Source organism: Salmo salar, chromosome 17 (assembly GCF_965601325.2).
Source record: "Salmo salar chromosome 17, fSalSal1, whole genome shotgun sequence".
In the NCBI taxonomy this organism is placed as follows: Eukaryota; Metazoa; Chordata; class Actinopteri; order Salmoniformes; family Salmonidae; genus Salmo; species Salmo salar.
The window spans coordinates 7,536,146-7,555,288 of NC_138307.1; the positions used below are offsets into that span (position 1 = coordinate 7,536,146).

The 19,143-nt window shown below is 41.8% G+C and overlaps 2 protein-coding genes across 5 annotated transcripts in view; both read left to right on the forward strand.

Annotated features, from left to right (window-relative positions):
• The window catches only part of cu070 (CU070 protein), a 28,520-nt gene extending 22,271 nt beyond the window's left edge, over positions 1 to 6,249 (forward strand). Inside the window, exons 4-6 of the mRNA NM_001146569.1 lie at positions 193 to 361; positions 5,284 to 5,352; positions 5,567 to 6,249. Of these exons, the coding sequence (NP_001140041.1) occupies positions 193 to 361; positions 5,284 to 5,352; positions 5,567 to 5,696 (368 nt within the window). The 3' untranslated portion in view covers positions 5,697 to 6,249. The remainder of the gene's footprint in view (positions 1 to 192; positions 362 to 5,283; positions 5,353 to 5,566) is intronic.
• A 4,569-nt stretch (positions 6,250 to 10,818) lies between these two features.
• LOC106575210 (double-stranded RNA-specific editase 1) overlaps positions 10,819 to 19,143 on the forward strand; it is a 67,077-nt gene continuing 58,752 nt past the window's right edge. For 2 of the 4 annotated variants that reach the window (XM_014151559.3, XM_014151563.3), the window contains exon 1: positions 10,819 to 11,322. The gene's annotated coding sequence lies outside the window, so the exon portion shown is untranslated. The remainder of the gene's footprint in view (positions 11,323 to 19,143) is intronic. The other 2 variants (XM_014151564.3, XM_014151566.3) reach the window with 1 other exon arrangement.

Consider the following 19,143-nt stretch of genomic DNA (forward strand, 5'->3'; position numbering starts at 1 on the left):
TGTTACTTTCTATAATTTTTTTTATACTTTTTTTTACTTTAGTAAATATTTTGTTAACTCTTCTTGAACTGCACTGTTGGTTAAGGGCTTGTAAGTAAGCATTTCACGGTAAGGTCTACACTTGTTGTATTTGGCGCATGTGGCAATTTACAGTTTTATTTGATTTAAATGCTTTTTTTGTGTGATATTTAGAGATCAGCTCCATCAAGCTGGCCAAGGAGCAACAAGTGGCCCAGGCTAAGAGGGCGGCCATGCCCGTTGTGGGTGACATGAGGCCGCTGGCAGACGCCCTGCCAGAACTCTGCCAGCTCATCCCCTCCACCACCAAGACCTCCAGAAAGGCCTCCAGAAAGAACAGGGTGTAAGTACACATCCCTGTGGAACACCCCAACAATGCTATGATTTCACACCATCCTCTTTTTCCTCACACCCACTGACTGTTCTTACAGCTGTTGGTTTGTCTAGCAGGCCTTGTTTCATCCATGAAATGGGTCAGCGTTTTCTTTACCGTCATGTCATAGGTTACATTTTTGGCACTCTGTCGTCTCCTCACACTGTCCAACCCTTTGTCTGCCTTTGTCAAGTTGAGTTTATCCAAGTCAATTTCAATGTTTTAGGTCTTTCTTAGCATTTTTGTCACAGGAATAAATGAGCTCATAATGTCCCAGTGTTTGGTTGGTCTCAGGGGCACCTGGTAGCAGGGGCCAGCCCAGCAGCAGTGCTTCAGGACGCTGTCACTGGGTTTAATGAGCCATGTTACAGGACAGACCTGAATGGACATACCCATATATTTTCCACACAGTACACTATGACAGAACCCCTACCTCTACAGTATGGCCTTCAGCACAGAATTAGCCAGGCGTTAGTAAGTCAATTTGAGGTGTAGAGGACGGATGTGGCAGGGTTGCAAGATAATAAGGGAGCAATTGACTTCTGTTCAAAACAGAGGATGAAGGAAGAGAACTGGGGTGTATTCATTAGTCGGATTCCATTGCAAAACTTTTGTTCTTTCGCCAAAACGTTTTGCAACAGAAACCGTTTACTCCAAACAGACAAAGTTTTGCAACAAAACCTTTCTATTAGACAAATGCAGGTAGGTCCCTCCCCGTTTCATTCCCTTTGGTTCCTAGATTAATCGGTAAACACACCAAACGTTTTGCAATGTCATTCGACTAATGAATACACCAACGGTGAGATTATGCCGTAAAATGCACTAAGAGGGGAAGAAATTGCCTCCAACGGCAATCCTGCAAGTGAATGAAGTCTGATCTAGTTCTGAGGACATTTCAATTGTGCATTATACAATTCCTCTTTGATTTCTGGATGCTTCCAGGGTTATTTATTGCCGTCAAGTTCAGCTCGGGGAAGCTTCAGTGGAGCTTGTTTATTGTGATGGGCAGTTTTTCACTCAGTCATAAATGTCTGTATGACTTAATGCCTTGGAGCCAATGCCTTGCTTTAGTTTTTTAATGTGCTGCAGCTCTCTCTCTTTCCCTTTCTCTCTCTTGCTCTCTCTTTTTTTTCTTTCTTTCTCTCTCTCGCTCCTGTCTGTTTCTATCTGTGTCCCTCTCTCTCTCTTCAGCTTACAGATAAAGTAAACCAAGATGGTGAGCTCTGCAGAGCACACACAGGCCTACCTCCTAATTGTAACTATCAGACTCAAAAAAGCAATGCACCATATAGGTTATATAAAAGGGCCCTTTACACTGTTCCAATACATGCAATTAGCCTTGTGGCTCTTACAAAGCCTTCCATCAGAGTCCATGGAGACGTGGTTGCTAGGCAGTGGCGAGGTTAGCTCACTTCTCACAAGTGAATTCTTCCAGGAGTCCGAAGTAGCAGGCACTATAGAGAAGATCGAGAACAAGTCTTCGAGAAAAGTTATTTGTTAATGAAAGGCAGTCTTTTGATAAAGACCAGGAGATGGATGTAGAGTATTGCTTTTGAACCCGTTTTTGATATGCCTGTTGTATATTCATACAAGGAAATCATGTAAGATCTAAATCATGTAAGGTCTGTCAGGCTGACATATGGATGTATTTGAAGTGTGAAACAGGGATCCTAACATAAGCCAAAGGCCAGAGATGTCAGCAGTGACTATAAGTGTGTGTGAAGTGTGAACAAGACAGGCTTATGACCACCAGCTGTGTGACACTGGAATTCCTCCCTGACTGAAGTTAGAATTCTCTAGAGAGTAGATCAGGCAGATCAGACCATTCCTCCACACAGAATCCTTGATATTGTAACGTGTGCACTGGGAGTCAGGAAGCAAGTTCAGGGAGTGAATACATTTAATGAATGAACAACGCACAGACATGAAACAGAAACAATGACACCTGGGGAAGGAACCAAAGAGAGTGACACATATATATATATATATATATATATATATATAAACTGCAAAAAAAGAAACTTCCCTTTTTCAGGACTCTGTCTTTCAAAGATAATTTGTAGAAATCCAAATAACTTCACAGATCTTTATTGTAAAGGGTTTAAACACTGTTTCCCATGCTTGTTCAATGAACCATAAACAATTAATGAACATGCACCTGTGGAACGGTCGTTAAGACACTAACAGCAGATAGACGGTAGGCAATTAAGGTCACAGTTCTGAAAACTAAAGAGACCTTTCTACTGACTCTGAAAAATACAAAAAGAAAGATGCCCAGGGTCCCTGCTCATCTGCGTGAACGTGCCTTAGGCATGCTGCAAGGAGGCATGAGGACTGCAGATGTGGCCAGGGCAATAAATTGCAACGTCCATACTGTGAGACGCCTAAGACAGCGCTACAGGGAGACAGGACGGACAGCAGATCGTCCGCGCAGTGGCAGACCACGTGTAACAACACCTGCACAGGATCGGTACATCGTGTGCACTGGGAGTCAGGAAGCAAGTTCAGGGAGTGAATACATTTAATGAATAAACGAACCACGCACAGACATGAAACAATGACACATGGGTAAGGAACCAAAGGGCATATATAGGGCAGGTAATCAAGGAGGTGATGGAGTCCAGGTGAGTCGGATGACGTGCAGGTGCGCGTAACGATGGTGACAGGTGTGCGCCATAACGAGCAGCCTGGTGACCTAGAGACCGGAGAGGGAGCACTCCTGACAGATATCCTTTTGTTTGCGCTTATTGACTGCCCTCTTCAATTCAAACCACAAGATTTCAGTGGGTGTCAAGTCTGGAGACTGCGATGGCCTTTGCAAAATGTTGATTTTGTGGTCAATTAATAATTTCTTTGTGGATTTTGACGTATGCTTGGTTATTGTCTTGCTGGAAGATCCACTTGCGGCCAATTTTCAAGCTCCTGGCAGAGGCAACCAGGTTTTTGGTTAAAATGTCCTGGTACTGGGTAAAGGGCATGACGCCGTTGACCTTAACAAGGGCCCCAGGACCCAGTGGAAGCAAAATAGCCCCATAACATCAAAGATCCACCACCATATTTTACAGTAGGTATGGGGTTCTTTTCTGCTCATGCGTTCTCATTTCGAAGCCAAACCTACCACGGGGGTGTGTGGCCCAAGAGCTCTATTTTCATGTCATCCAACAAATGTAAACACCTAGGGTTTGCTAAACGGCGTTGGCACTTGGATTGGAACCGGTGATTTGGTCAGATGACTTGACAATCAAGCTCTTTGGCCACGCACACTAGGGGTGGGTTTGAAATGAGAATGCATGAGCAAAACAGAACCCCACCACCAACTCTATAATATGGTAGTGGATCTTTGATGTTATGGGCTATTTTCTTTCACTGGTCCTGGGGTATTACTTGTTAAACAAGATCTATTTCTCTGTGCAATTGTATTAGTATAAAATAATATAATTTCCCAATTATTTTAGCATATAATATAGATCAGTATTTGAATTATTTACCTCACCTTGCGAGCAAAACTTTTTAGCGGCCTCCCTCGTGACGGCGAAGAGGAAAAAAATGTATGTTTTAAGTTAATTTCCTGCAATTCTACACATTTTGTCATAGGTTGGATGCAAATGTTTGCAGTTTTTAGTTTCATAACTGATGATGAATGGGTCTCAACCCAGTCGGTAATTCGACCATGCTTACTACAAGTTTAAATAGCTGGCCACTAGACTACATTTACATTTAAGTCATTTAGCAGACGCTCTTATCCAGAGCGACTTACAAATTGGTGCATTCACCTTATGATATCCAGTGGAACAACCACTTTACAATAGTGCATCTAAATCTTTTAAGGGGGGGGGGGGGGGGGGGGGGTTAGAAGGATTACTTTATCCTATCCTAGGTATTCCTTAAAGAGGTGGGGTTTCAGGTGTCTCCGGAAGGTGGTGATTGACTCCGCTGTCCTGGCGACTAATTGACCAATCACTTTTTTGGGGGCTGACATGGGCTAGTTCAGTGACTGCTGATACACAACCAACTGAGTTTTTTTTAAAGTTTTTTTTAATTGGTCCGCAGACCTACAAAAGGGGTACAGCCCATGGGCCGCGAGTTGCCAAAGCCTTCAGGCATTATTGACTGACTAGCTATTCAGCCAACACATTCTCTCTTCAGTTGCCAAAGATATCAAGTTCTCGGTTGTGTTCCATCTGTGTTATTATGGGAAGAGTTGCTATCTATGATGATGATATTTGATTCATTCCCGAGTTGAACTCTTGTAGCTGTCCTGGATGGACCTTTAGACTAGACTGTGTGTTTACTGTAACTCCACAAGGCTCTTTTCACCTTTTGACCTTTTGGCTTCCCCACTGCCTCCAACCTAGCTGCAGTTCCCATGACCTCTGCTAAAAAACACATTTATTTGGATTGAAGTACTTTTAATTCGCAAGCAAGTCCGTGTCTACCCTTTTCACTCTAGTCTGTCAAACTTGTCACAACTCGCAAGAGCATATGTTTTGTCCCGTCATGCCCTTGTTATATCTTTGCTGATGTGTTTGGTAAACTCAACATCCATTTTGCCATAGAAAACACGTTTTTTTTTCTGTACATCACAACTTGGCATGGTCAATTGTTGGACCAGGCCAGAATGGATAATTGGTGGATCAGCTCAGTTGGCCGGCCTCCATCTCTGTCTGTTATTAGTAAATGAAGTACTCGTCTGTCTGGCCCCAATCCTAAATAACTAAACACATACAGGAAAGTCCTAACTATGGCACTGCCTGGAAGGATCGCACATGGATAGCACATTGTGGTCCCAACTACCTTTTTTTCTTTACCTGTTTTTTGTTTTTAACCATAATCAGTCCATATGAAATCAATCACTTTTTGACCATCTTTATCACTTTGTCTCTCCCTCTCAGGCCAGTGAAGAAGAAGCCAGAACCAACAGACTTCAGCCTGATGAAGCCAGCACAAAAACGCAAACTCCTGTAAGTCCCCACATTAACCTGTACCCGACCATGGCCAAACCACCACTAATGATCACATCTAACTTATTATTCTCCATGAGAAAATGACATGAAGCTTAAATGGAAATGTTATCCTGCTTATTATCAGAGCAACCAAGATAATAAACTGCCCATCTGCTATTTACTTTTACCGTGATTATATCTCTACAACCTACGTGTTTTGTTTTGATCTCAGGGAGAGGGAGACCAGTCGGTTTAGTGAAGCTGTGAAGAACCTGGCACACAGCAAGACAAACCCTCTGGCAGCTATTGGTGAGCATCTGAGGAAGAGACTGAAGCAGGAAGAGGAGCAGGGGCCTAGCTAACGTGTTCGGCTGGAGACGCCATTTGGATCTGCAGTTGAGCAGAGACGGGTCGTGTTTGAGATCGACTACGCTGCAGTCGGCAACTGCAGACTGACTGATCTAGAAATAACCTTGCATCCTAAATAACTACTTATTATTATTCGTAGATCAGTCATAAATTGATGCTTTCGAACACGGCCATGACACAAGAAAGCCCCTGCCTTTTATTTAAGGGTGATGCCTGCATCCCTGTTCCCTGTGCCCAATCTACCAAACCTGCCAAAATCGATGAGCTCTTTTGATTGACGTGGTTTTGGTCATTGTGCACTATACCTGTAAAACATCAGAGCACTTACAGGTTGTCTGAGTCACGGCAAAGTTTACAACACCTAATTAGATCATGCCCCCAGTTCTAGAGAAGTTGAAAATGAATGGTTACGTTTGTGGATGAGGAAAAACAAACCGATGTTGTAAATGTCAAGAATAGATCTGTCATCAAAACGTCTCTTTTCAATTTGTGTACAGTATCTCTTCCGCATTTCTTTTAGGCAATATTAAAAATGCGATACAGTACATTCCAACTTGCCTTCCATTTTGTATAACACTATGTATGTAGCACGTCTTTGTGATATTGATGAATATGAATTTAGATCAGATTGTGATGGATATGGAACATGGACCGTTCCATTTTGGAAGTTGTGTTTCCGGATACTTTATATTCAAACTGCGATCTGTAATCCTGAGGCTCAGAACAGCAGCATATCCATGGAAACCAACCGGTCATATCAATGAGCATAAGTAGCAACGGCGGTGTCCTTACGCAGGTCCAGAAATAGAAAGGAAACATCTTCAGCCTAGAACTGATGATAAACATGGATGTAGATGGACACTTCAGACTGTTAGAGCCACAGAGGTTACGTCCCAAATGGCCCTCTATTCCCCATTGCGCTACTTTAGGCCCAGGTCAAGAATAGTGCATTATAGCAAACAGGACGCCATTTGGTACGCGGTCAGAGGGTACAACCTCCTCCGGAGGAGGAACATTAAGAGGGAACGGAGAAAGATATCAGAGATGGGGATTGGGCTAGTTGGGGGGGGCTAGAGGTTCATTGCCCTTTCAAGCACCAATCTGATTACATTTGAGAGAAGAAGAAGAAGAAGAAATAGCCAATTAATAGAAGGTATGTTTATTTCTGGCACAGGCCATTAGCACTCGTTCCTTGTTGGAGGAATTTCTGTAGGCCATAGTGCTGGGTGAGGCCTAATCAGAGTTGTGTCGCCGATACCTGCTTAGTACTCTGCGTGTAACAGGGACATTCTGTCCTTCATATCAACACAGGATGAAGATTGATAGCCAGTGAACCTACAGTAGATTGATCCTGTGGTCCTCTGTAGCTCAGTTGGTAGAGCATGGCACTTGCAATGCCAGGAAAGTGGGTTTGATTTCCGAGACCACCGGTATCTAAAATGTATGCACGCGTGACTCTTAAGTCTCTTTGGATAAAATCGTCTGCTAAATAACATAGATTATTATATTTTGTTGAATCATGTCGGCCTCTATGGCGTTCAATGGCGCGTTATTGCAGTTTATAGTGCAAATATCAGTCTGCCATTACCCCCTGGTTCCAGGCTAACGTTTTAATCATTACACTACAGGCAATTGCACTGCCATTCAGCACCACCTATCCATCTGGCTTTAATTTCAAATATTTGGGAATGGGCATGACTTTGTAACAAGAAGCAAAGCAGTTCAGTTCCCACTGCCTATTTCGAAATGATACATGGGATTTTTGTCCTGTATATGTCAGTAGGATTACACTAGTCTCTTGTAAAAGAGGTTCTGGGTGTGAGGTTAGGGTTACTCTGACTGCCTTGTGATTGCTCTAGTCTCCTGTCCAGTATAGGGGCTTTACATGAGCAGTGCTTCTACTGGCATTCTGGTTAGCAGGGTGTCGTGTTGTGCTGCTGTTACTGTGAGGGCCAGTGGGACAGCACGGTGTGTGATATCTTTCTCTTAGTGTGTGATATGTTTTTAAACTAAACTGCAAATAATGATGCGTCGCTCTCCTCTCTACATGAGCGATGTGTTGTCTTGTCTATTCATTTTCATGAACACATATCCTTGGGTGGTTTGTAGATGTTTTTCTAGAACCAGGATGTTTTCATGTCTGTCTGTTTTGTCTGTTTCTGTTCCTCAAGCCCAGCTGCCATATTCCTCATTCATGACTCCTACTGTAGTTTTATGTACCATCCTGGGTAGGCTTAGCTAAAAAGAAAAAACACCCTCCATGACTTTCATTAGAGTAATGTACAACACAGTCATCTGCTAGTAACCTACTCATTAATGAGTAAATGGTGCATTATAGAATACAGTACTATGCAGAATTACTCCATCAATGTTTAAGAAACGACAGATTCCCATATCCTAGAAAGAAGTGACTGTTAACCACAATGCTTTGTTGTCAGCTTTCAGTCTTCAGGACATTGGGGAGTGACTCACCATACACCAGAGTGCAGCTATTATGTGATTCATACATGAAGCCAACGGTGGTGTGTGTGTGTGTGTGTGTGTGTGTGTGTGTGTGTGTGTGTGTGTGTGTGTGTGTGTGTGTGTGTGTGTGTGTGTGTGTGTGTGTGTGTGTGTGTGTGTGTGTGTGTGTGTGTGTGTGTGTGTGTGTGTGTGTGTGTGTGTGTGTGTGGTTTGAACACGTTTTCCTTTCTCATCAATGTTTTGGCTGGCTGGCTCCTGTGGAACATCTTCAGGACTGTTTGCAGACGTGACTAGTCCCTAAGTCGTTCTCCCTCCAGGCAGGTGCGGTGAGTCAGTGAATCTTAGACACACACACAGGCGCATACACACATTTATTCTGTGGTCTTTATTTGTCTGCCCTTTATTTAGTGATTTAATGTAAATATTGAAACGTACTAATCGGCCTACTGCTTTTCGTAACAGGATTCACCGAGTACATTCGCTGTGCAGAGCAGTGCGGTGAAGACCTCTCAATAATGAATGACGTAGCACGTTTAAGGTATATTATGTCTTCTATTTGTTTGCAAATTTGGCCATGACAGCGTATTTACATATATTCTAAATAATTGATTGATGTGCAATGCTATGATCAATGAGCATACTGTAGTTATTGATTAAGTATCATCCTGTTCAGCTCCAAATTGAATATTCAAATATACCTAAATTATACACTGAAACGCAACATGTAAAGTGTCGGTCCCATGCTTCATGAGCTGAAATAAAAGATCGCAGAAATGTTCCATACGCACAAAAAGCATATTTCTCTCAAATTCTCTGGAAGAATGTGTTTACATCCCTGTTAGTGAGCATTTCTCCTTTGCCGAGATAATCCATCCACTTGACAGGTGTGGCATATCAAAGAGTTAATTAAACCGCATGATCATTACACAGGTGCACCTTGTGCTGGGGACAATAAAAGGCCACTCTACAATGTGCAGTTTTGTCAATGCCACAGTGGCTCAAGTTTTGAGGGACTGTGCAATTGGCATGCTGACTGCAGGAATGTCCACCAGAGCTGTTGCCAGATCATTTGTTAATTTCTCTACCATTAGCCTCCTCCAATGCCATTTTAGAGAATTTATCAGTATGGTATGCACCAACCGGCCTCACAAACCGCAGACGTTGTGTGGGCGAGCGGTTTGCTGATGTCAACGTTGTGAACAGAGTGCTCCATGGTGGCGGTGGGGTTATGGTATGGGCAGGCATAAGCTACGGACAACAAACACAATTTGAATGCATAGAGATACCGTGACGAGATCCTGAGGCCCATTGTTGTGCCATTCATCCACCGCCATCACCTCATGTTTCAGCATGATAATGCACGGCCTCATGTTGCAAGGATGTCATGGTTCCACCTGTCACCAGAGGGCGGCAGAGACCGTCCTAGAGACATTAATGACACTCGGGTGTGTCCTATTAGTCATTATGATTTCCCTGTTTAAAGAGGTGTGTTTTCTGTTGTCCTTTGCAGAAACTTGAATTGTTTGCCCTGTGCGTTTGTCTCCTAAGTGAGTTTTCGAGACTTAGTGTTTGTTGTTTTTCCCATGTTACTGTGATCCTTTGGTTACCGTTTCTCAGTAAAATATTATGTTTATCCTTAACCACTGATTCCTCGTCTGGTCTTTTCTCTGCGCCTGGTTCAAACCTCACCACGTCACAAAGGATCTGTACACAATTCCTGGAAGCTGAAAATGTCCCAGTACTTCTACGGCCTGCATACTCACCAGGCATGTCACCCATTGAGCATGTTTGGGATGCTCTGGGTCGACGTGTACAACAGCGCGTTCCAGCCAATATCCAGAAACTTCGCAAGCCAATGAAGAGAAGTGGATCAACATTCCACAGGCCATAATCAACAGCCTGATCAAAGCTATGTGAAGGAAATGTGCTGTGCTGCAAGAGGAAAATAGTGGTCACACCAGATACTGACTAGTTTTCTGATCCATGTCCCTACCTTTTTTTTAAGGTATCTTTGACCAACAGATGCATATCTGTATTCCCAGTCATGTGAAATCTATAGATTAGATTACTTTTTTTAAATTGACTGATTTCCTTATATGAACTGTAATTCAGTAAAATCTTTCAAACTGTTGCATGTTGCCTTTATATTTTTGTTCAGTATGCAATAATTTATGCCTGATCTCTTCAAAGATTGTCATTTATCTTAAAGAAATGTGGAGTTTCACTTAAATTAAACTGAAACAAATGAAATAAATCAAAAAATTAAAGATTATGATGAGGGAAGGGAACTTTGCCATTTTGCGCATGTGCCTACATGATTGAGAGGATGCGTCACGTAAGAACGATGAGGAACCATAATTAAGATAAACACAGCCATGGCAATGGAATAAATATTTGTGCCCTGTAAATTCTTGACATTGAAGGACTTCATACAGAAGTTCAGGGTGTTGACTATTAACTATTCAACAGTCTGTTATCACTTTTTTTCACTCCAGGAATAATGGCCCCAATTATTGAAGCATTCATAAACCCTTTATAACCTTTTATGAGGCCCTGGGCAAATTGGCTCTGATAAGGCATATAATTCCTCAGAATATACAAAGGTAATTGTCTATGCTGTTTTGAATGCTTTATATATGATGACTTTGCTGAGAAATTATTTGTGAAGCGTATGTATAGTGCATAAAGCCTTTATGAATGCTCTATGAAGACAATATCAGAATCATATAAATAGTTACACGTTTGAAAACAGCCAATGATGAGGATGATTGCGTCCAATCGTCGTGCGCAATTCACTTGTCAAAAATCACCAATCTCGTCCAATTTATTCGTGTCCACCTATTTTTTTCCCCCTATCCAATCGAGACAGGCATCGTCTGACTAGTGTCCAATAAGGAAGCAACAGCATCGCTCCAACGTTTCCTTAACCAATGAAGTCAGTGCTTCTCGTCATTTTTCTTTCTGGCTGCGTAGATTTTTTTTTTGCCTGCCAAGTTTCGCCGCGGTTCATCACTATTGTTGTGCTCGGTGGTATTCGGCGTAAGCGCGTCTGAACACACGTCAAGTGTTTAGTGAGCGGGTTTTGACAGAGGACGAGGGACTGTAGATTGATCACGGTGTGAGAAGAACAATTCCTTTTTGATTGCCCCAGATATTGTAAGTACCAGCGTCTTATATTATGTATTGTATACGAGATCAGTCATGTTTTATTCTATTATCCTACGTAGGCTATAGTTTACCGTCTACATGTCTGTTCAAATAGCCATTCTGGTTAATTGCAGTAGCCTAGGCTACACGCTTTGTTTTTATTCATTCCCTTTAATAAATTGCGTAACCCCCCAAAACCTTCCGAGTGTATTTTGGATTTCACATCGCATGCAGTGTTAAGGTAGCTATTCCCATCACGACAGAGATAGCATCCCCTAGCATCACCATAAAATAACTGTTAGGCCTATTAGAAACTTTCAGTCAAATCTCTGTGATCATGGGATGGTTTCATTTTATTTGAAAGGAACCTTGCTACAGCTCTTCATCACATAACAGTTCTCTGATACCAGAAGAGGTCCCAATTATTAGGCTAAATGCCAATTGCATCTGTAGTTTGACTTTCCATAAGGGCATTCTATACATGGCACAGCAGGTGTGCACAAGGGCATACAAATTCACATTTCCCTAAATAGGCTACAGTGCTGTATACATCAATGACTAGGATGATTTGGCAAAGTTATTGGGGGAAGAAATATTTTATTGTCACATACACCAGATAGGTGCAGTGAAATGTGTTGTTTTAGGTCAGCCATAGTAGTATGAAGCCCCTGGAGCAAATTACGATGAAGTGCCTTGCTCAAGAGCACACCGACAGATATTTCACCTTGTAGCACGGGGATTCAAACCAGCAACCTTTCTGTTACTGGCCCAACGCTCTACTGCTAGGCTACAATCCGCCCTGTAGTCTAAAAGTGATTGCTGTCCCTTAGAAAGAAACCTCTCCCACATGTTTTTGTCATAACCACATGTTTTATCACTAAACATAGGTATAATGTGTTATTACTAATGTAAGCTATAGCATGTATAACTCTGCTGAATGCCTCTTCTCTTTGGTCTCTTTGTTCTTTTTATTCAAACACTTTTTTTTGTCTGTTATTTAAACGTTTTTTGGTTTCATTCCCTATTAAGTTCAATGTTTAGCACATTGAAATGAATCTATTACACTTTCTCCATTTCCCTATAACCAAAAACATGATTGGCTTAGACTGGTTTAAAGTAGGAAATTAAAACATCACATACGGCAAATAGTTTCACAAAGCACCATTGGACAAAAATGAATGTCCTCTCAGTCAGTCAACCTATTGGCCTTTTGTCAGTTAGTGGTTAGTGCCTAAGGCTCTAAACATCCTCAATTGACTTATTGGGTGTTTCAATGTGTTACCAAGGTCAATGCTCTATGCAACTGTGTGCGTTTATAAATGCTGTTTTTAAACTTGGTTGAGTCTCTGGTTGTTGTGTAGAATAGTTCAATTGCTTTTATTCTCGCTTTTATTAAATTGCATCTTTTATTCTTTATCGTTTCAGCAATGAGATGTATCTTTGTTGTTTTATGTCAATAGATCTTTGATGAGGTATTCACTTTAAGCATAAATGTAATATTTTGATGAATAATACTGGGAACACAGATCACTGGAAACAATGCCATCAAAGATGTTTGTGATAAAAATAAAAAAAAATAGTTAATTGATCAAATTCTTTAATTTATTCATCTTTGTTTATTGTAGATTGAAATTGTGTTTCATTTTTGTATTTTTGTATTTTTTATAGGGAGTCATGCTGAGACCAAGGTCTCTTTCACAGATCAGCCCTGTATACACACCAATATACACATCAATATACACATCAATATACACTATACACATCAATATATACATCAATATACACTATACACACCAATATACACTATACACATCAATATACACATCAATATACACACCAATATACACATCAATATACACACCAATATACACAGCAATATACACATCAATATACACAGCAATATACACATCAATGTACACTATACACATCAATATACACACCAATATACACACCAATATACACATCAATATACACATCAATATACACTATACACATCAATATATACATCAATATACACTATACACATCAATATTCACATCAAAAAGCAAAACACAAATCATAGAAAACCCAAAAATTCTTCAATAATTAATCCACAATTAGCCTTTTGAATTGCACTAGAGACACAAATTCATAACATTTTTGAGAGCCTTGGAGATTTGAACGTTTGATAAAAAAATATATATATTAGAGACTATAGACTATCTATTTTAGTTCGAAAACATTGTTTTGAAAAGTGCTCAAGCTCTCCATCGATAGGCACAGAGATGGCCAGCGAAAAGTCCCCTCCACCTACATTCGAGAGGCCTTTTCTGTGATTCTATAAGCCCCTTTTAAAGCAGACTAGTGGCTTCAAATGAGTGATTTTAGAGCAGAAGGATGCTATGGCTAGTCTGGCTTTGGACAAGTAGGGATTTAGGGGAGGGGAGAGTGTAGTCAGAACTAGAGGTTATGGATTTGAGGGGAACTTGTTGTGAAGCCTCTCCATCAGTTAATGTGTCTCTCTGACCTTTAACCTCCATAGTGAGCCATTTCTAGTCCTCATCATTATAATGAGACTATCCCTAATATGGGGGACCTGCTACTGTGCTGTATAAAACGTTCTCATGGAACAGACTCGGAGGAGAAATGATTATTGACGGTGCTGGACAATTGTGCGATTTTTAGGGAGACAACAATACATTTGTCTTGGATGGTGTTATTTGTTGATGCCCCAAAAATGCAGAACACGTGTACTGTAGGTATTTACAGCTTAAAGACCAAGGCTTTTTATACAGTAAATGAATTAAGTCCCCATTAGTGCTGGGAATTTCCAGGGACCTCACGATATGATATTATCACAATATTTACAGTATATGCCAATATGATATGTATTGCAATTCTCACAATTCTTACGATTCTATGTGTTGTAATTTTATTGCAATTCGATGTTCCAAACATATTTCTCACCATACGTCTGCTACAGACGGACAAGAGAGACCCATGAGAACATTTGTTCTGATCAATCATGGAAATAAAAGTGCTGAAAGCAAATGGGCTCCCTATTTAAAAAGAAGATGGGGAACAAGCTATACTGGGGATTTGGTGCAGGTACAGCAAACTAGCGTAAGAATTATATCGCGATATTTGTCACAACGATACGATACGTCATCAAAACGAATATCCCGATGTGTAACGGTATCGATTTTCTTTCTCCACATCACCCGTGACAGTTAGATTAACTGATTATAATGCATCACAGCGTTTGTAATGGTCTGGGGTTAATGTATATTTTCTCTTTATGCCCTGGTGTGATGTGCTCTCATGTCAAGTGGATAAAGGCAATATTGTGTGCCTGAGGGAAACATTACGACTGGTCAAATGGTTGTAGCGTTACGTGAAGGACATTGACATGGAGTGATAACAGGTTTGTTCATGCTGTTCTTAGGTCCATTTTGCTGAAGTCACGGATGTATTTATAGCTGTTGAGAGTGAGGTGACTTGGGGCTTTTTATCATAGGCAAGTCAGCTCATTGTAACCTTTCCAACAGTCTTGCTGATTTGAGGGTGAGGCCAGGCATGGCGCACACACATTAATGGACACACATGCCACACACACACACACACACACACACACACACACACACACACACACACACACACACACACACACACACACACACACACACACACACACACAGCAGCGAGCAGTAAAATGTGATGAAGAAGAAAAGACGTGTTGTTTTCCACTCTGTCACACTCATTGTGACATTTAAATGGCAGGAAATGATTTGTGAGTACAGTACAGTGAGTCCTTTGTAATTACTGATAAGAGCCGGGGGTTTTTTTTACGAAGGAAAATTCTCTGTCAAACTTGGATCGATTTTTCTTTGGGGGGGGAATGTAGGCCTAGGGCTACGACTATGAATTTCAATGTGGTCATATTTCTCAGCATCAGGCAACAGTGTTATAGGCTTCTTCCAATTATTTCTCATAGTGTTTTGTCGGGATATAAGGCAACCTTCGCTCTTTTATTGTTGTACGCTGTTAATAATATAATATGTAATAGTACTATAATCAAGGTGACTTGTTTTCTCTCCATTTAATTGTAATTGGGGATTTGTGTGGGTAGGTGGGTGTGAGTTAGTGTTGGTGACAACAACAGCACTGTTGTAAAGGAATCAATTTAAGCCTCATTGAGATTAGTGTTGCTTGTTAGCATATTAGCCTGCCTGCCGTGTTTTACAGCCGTAATAATGTACAAATAGAGTTGCTTATCTGCAGGGCTGTACTGTGCGGTTCCGCTGCATGGCTCACTACCTCTTTCTATAACGATTCAAATGTGCCTCCATTATACTGTCTCTCCAATTCAATTTAATTTAAGGGCTTTATTGGCATGGGAAACATATGTCTACATTGCCAAAGCAAGTGAAATAGATAATAAACAATAAAAAATGTACTGTAAACATTTCACTTACAAAAGTTCCAAAAGAATAAAGACATTTCAAATGTCATATTATGTATATATACAGTGTTGTAATGATGTGCAATTAGTTAAAGTACAAAAGGGAAAATAAATCAACATAAATATATGATGTATTTACAATAGTGTTTGTTCTTCACTGGTTGTCCTTTTCTTGTGGCAACAGGTCACAAATCTTGCTGCTGTGATGGCACACTGGTATTTCACCCAGTAGATATGGGAGTTTATCAAAATTTGATTTGTTTTCAAATTATTTGTGGGTCTGTGTAATCTGAGGGAAATATGTGTCTCTAATATGGTCATACATTTGGCAGGAGGTTAGGAAGTGCAGCTCAGTTTCCCTCTCATTTTGTGGGCAGTGTGCACATAGCCTGTCTTCTCTTGAGAGCCAGGTCTGCTTTTGGCGGCCTTTCTCAATAGCAAGGCTATGCTCACTGAGTCTGCACATCATTTTGGGTCAGTCACAGTGGTCAGGTATTCTGCCACTGTGTACTCTCTGTTTAGGGCCAAATAGCATTCTAGTTTGCTCAGTTTTTTTGTAAATTCTTTCCATGTGTCAAGTAATTATATTTTTGTTTTCTCATGATTTGGTTGGGTCTAATTGTGTTGCTGTTCTGGGGCTCTGTGAGGTCTATTTGTGTTTGTGAACAGAGCCCCAGGACCAGCTGCTTAGGGGACTCTTCTCCAGGTTCATTTCTCCATCTATCCTCCCCTCTCTCTATTTTTCCCCTTTTTTTATCTATCCTCCCCTCTATTTATCCTTCCCTCTACCTTTCTCCATCTTTCCTCAGCTCTTCCTCTCTACCTTTCTCCATCTTTCCTCCTCTCGCTCTCTTTCTATCTATCTATCCTCCCCCCTCTCTCTCTCTATGGCTCTGTCTGCCTTCCCCCGTCTGTCTGTCTGTCTGTCTGTCTGTCTGTCTGTCTGTCTGTCTGTCTGTCTGTCTGTCTGTCTGTCTGTCTGTCTGTCTGTCTGTCTGTCTGTCTGTCTGTCTCTCGCCTCCTGCCCTCTCTCTCTCTCTCTCTCTCTCTCTCTCTCTCTCTCTCTCTCTCTCTCTAGCTAACGAAATATCCCCTCTCTTGCTCTCTCTCTCTCTCTCTCTCTCTATCATCCCCTCTCTCTCTCTACGCTTGTCTCTATCTATCGTTCCCTCTCTCTCTCGCTCAATCTGTCCTCTCCTCTCTCTCTCGCTATCTATCCTCCTCTCCTTTTTCTCAGATAAACACCATCACTGCCACTGCAAAGAGAGAATGCCATCACTACACTTATTCAAAGTGATAGTGGCCACTGTTCTATTGCTATCTGTGGAATATCTATGATCGTATATGGCTGTCATGTTAACAGGTTATGAGAGGAAGGTACAGATGTCCATTGGTCGGGGACATTTTAGTAGGGTTTTTCTAAAATGACCAACTGGCTAGTATAACAAAGTATCATCAGTGCTGTGGACGGTGGTCTGGACAGAGCTTAAGACAGTGTGATTATGTAACCCTCTCAGGACACGAGCAGTGTAGCCCTCCCAGCCTCTTGCCCTTCACCAGAGAGAGTCTCTCCACTGCAGCAAAGAAAAGAGCTGTGCTTTTGTCCCTTCCCAGCCCTTGGACTCTCAGCCTTGTCATCAATATAACACAGCCTCTCACTTTTATCCCTCCCTGAGCTTCTGTCCAGTGTCCTCTCTCACCTTTCTAGTTTAACTCAAGTCCCTCTTCATATACATGTAGCCTAGCTATGGGTACTAGCTACGGGTACTAGCTACGGGTACTAGCTACGGGTACTAGCTACGGGTACTAGCTATGGGTACTAGCTACGGTACTAGCTATGGGTACTAGCTATGGGTACTAGCTACGGGTACTAGCTACGGGTACTAGCTACGGGTACTAGCTACTGGGTACTAGCTATGGGTACTAGCTACGGTACTAGCTATGGGTACTAGCTATGGGTACTAGCTACGGGTACTAGCTACGGTACTAGCTACTGGTACTAGCTACGGTACTAGCTACTGGTACTAGCTATGGGTACTAGCTACTGGTACTAGCTACGGGTACTAGCTACGGGTACTAGCTACGGTACTAGCTACTGGTACTAGCTACGGTACTAGCTACTGGTACTAGCTACTGTACTAGCTACGGGTACTAGCTACCGGTACTAGCTACTGGTACTAGCTACGGTACTAGCTACTGGTACTAGCTACTGTACTAGCTACGGGTACTAGCTATGGGTACTAGCTACTGGTACTAGCTACTGTATTACCTACGGGTACTAGCTACGGGTACTAGCTACGGGTACTAGCTACGGTACTAGCTACTGGTACTAGCTACTGGTACTAGCTACGGGTACTAGCTACGGGTACTAGCTACGGGTGCTCGATGGGCAAAACGTTTCAAATCAAATGTTATTGGTCACATACACATATTTAGCAGATGTTATTGCTGGTGTAGTGAAATGCTTGTTTTTTTCCCATACCATCTAGATTGCTGAAAGGCAAAATTATTCCGTTATATATTCTAAACAAACCGCTTCGCTATTCCGGTCCCCTTGACTTTATTAACTTGCTAAAAGGGAGAGAGCAAGAGAGGGCTCTCCTCTATTTGAGGCTATCACATAGGCTAATATTAGTTCTCTGTAGTAACACACAGACGAACGACGCAGGTGCAGAGCTACCGAATGACTGACTGACTGACTGACTGACTGACTGACTGACTGACTGACTGACTGACTGACTGACTGACGGCTGAGTTGATCCAGTAATTCTCTGCCAGGCTACAGAGCCGGTGGGTCTTTTTAAAAAGACGTTGAATTTCAAGTAACCTTGAAAATATTACACTGGAAATGATTGGAAAACACCTCGATCCACAGGGGCCATTGTTCGTTGTGGGAGGGAATAACAAAAGTGACTGTGTAGTACGTTGTGCCCACTGTCACAAGCTCATTTGGGTTTGAGAGGCCTCTCTCCCCGAAGGCTGGTTGTGGTCCCACTCTTCCCTCCCTGTCTATCTCTCCATTCCGCCTTCATCTCTCTCCAACACTCTAATCAACTGGGGTACAAAGGACACTGGTTCATTACTAGATTCCTAAATGTTGTCCCTGCCTGCTGGAGATGCTTGGCCAGAGCCAAGAATCCACAGGATGCCTTTTATGCTGTTTCAATAGACAGGATCTCCCTGTATCTCTCATTTGACCACCGCTGTTATTGCCAAACCAGCACCAGCTACAGACAACAAATATCATGCCGTCAGTACGTCATTACAGTCGTTCAGTGGGTAAACATAGGCTAGACGTTATTCCTTTCACATCTTTGTCATTTTTGGCTAGGGGAACTAATATGTTCAGTTTCATGCATGCATAATCTGATCTCCTTCACATAATGAGA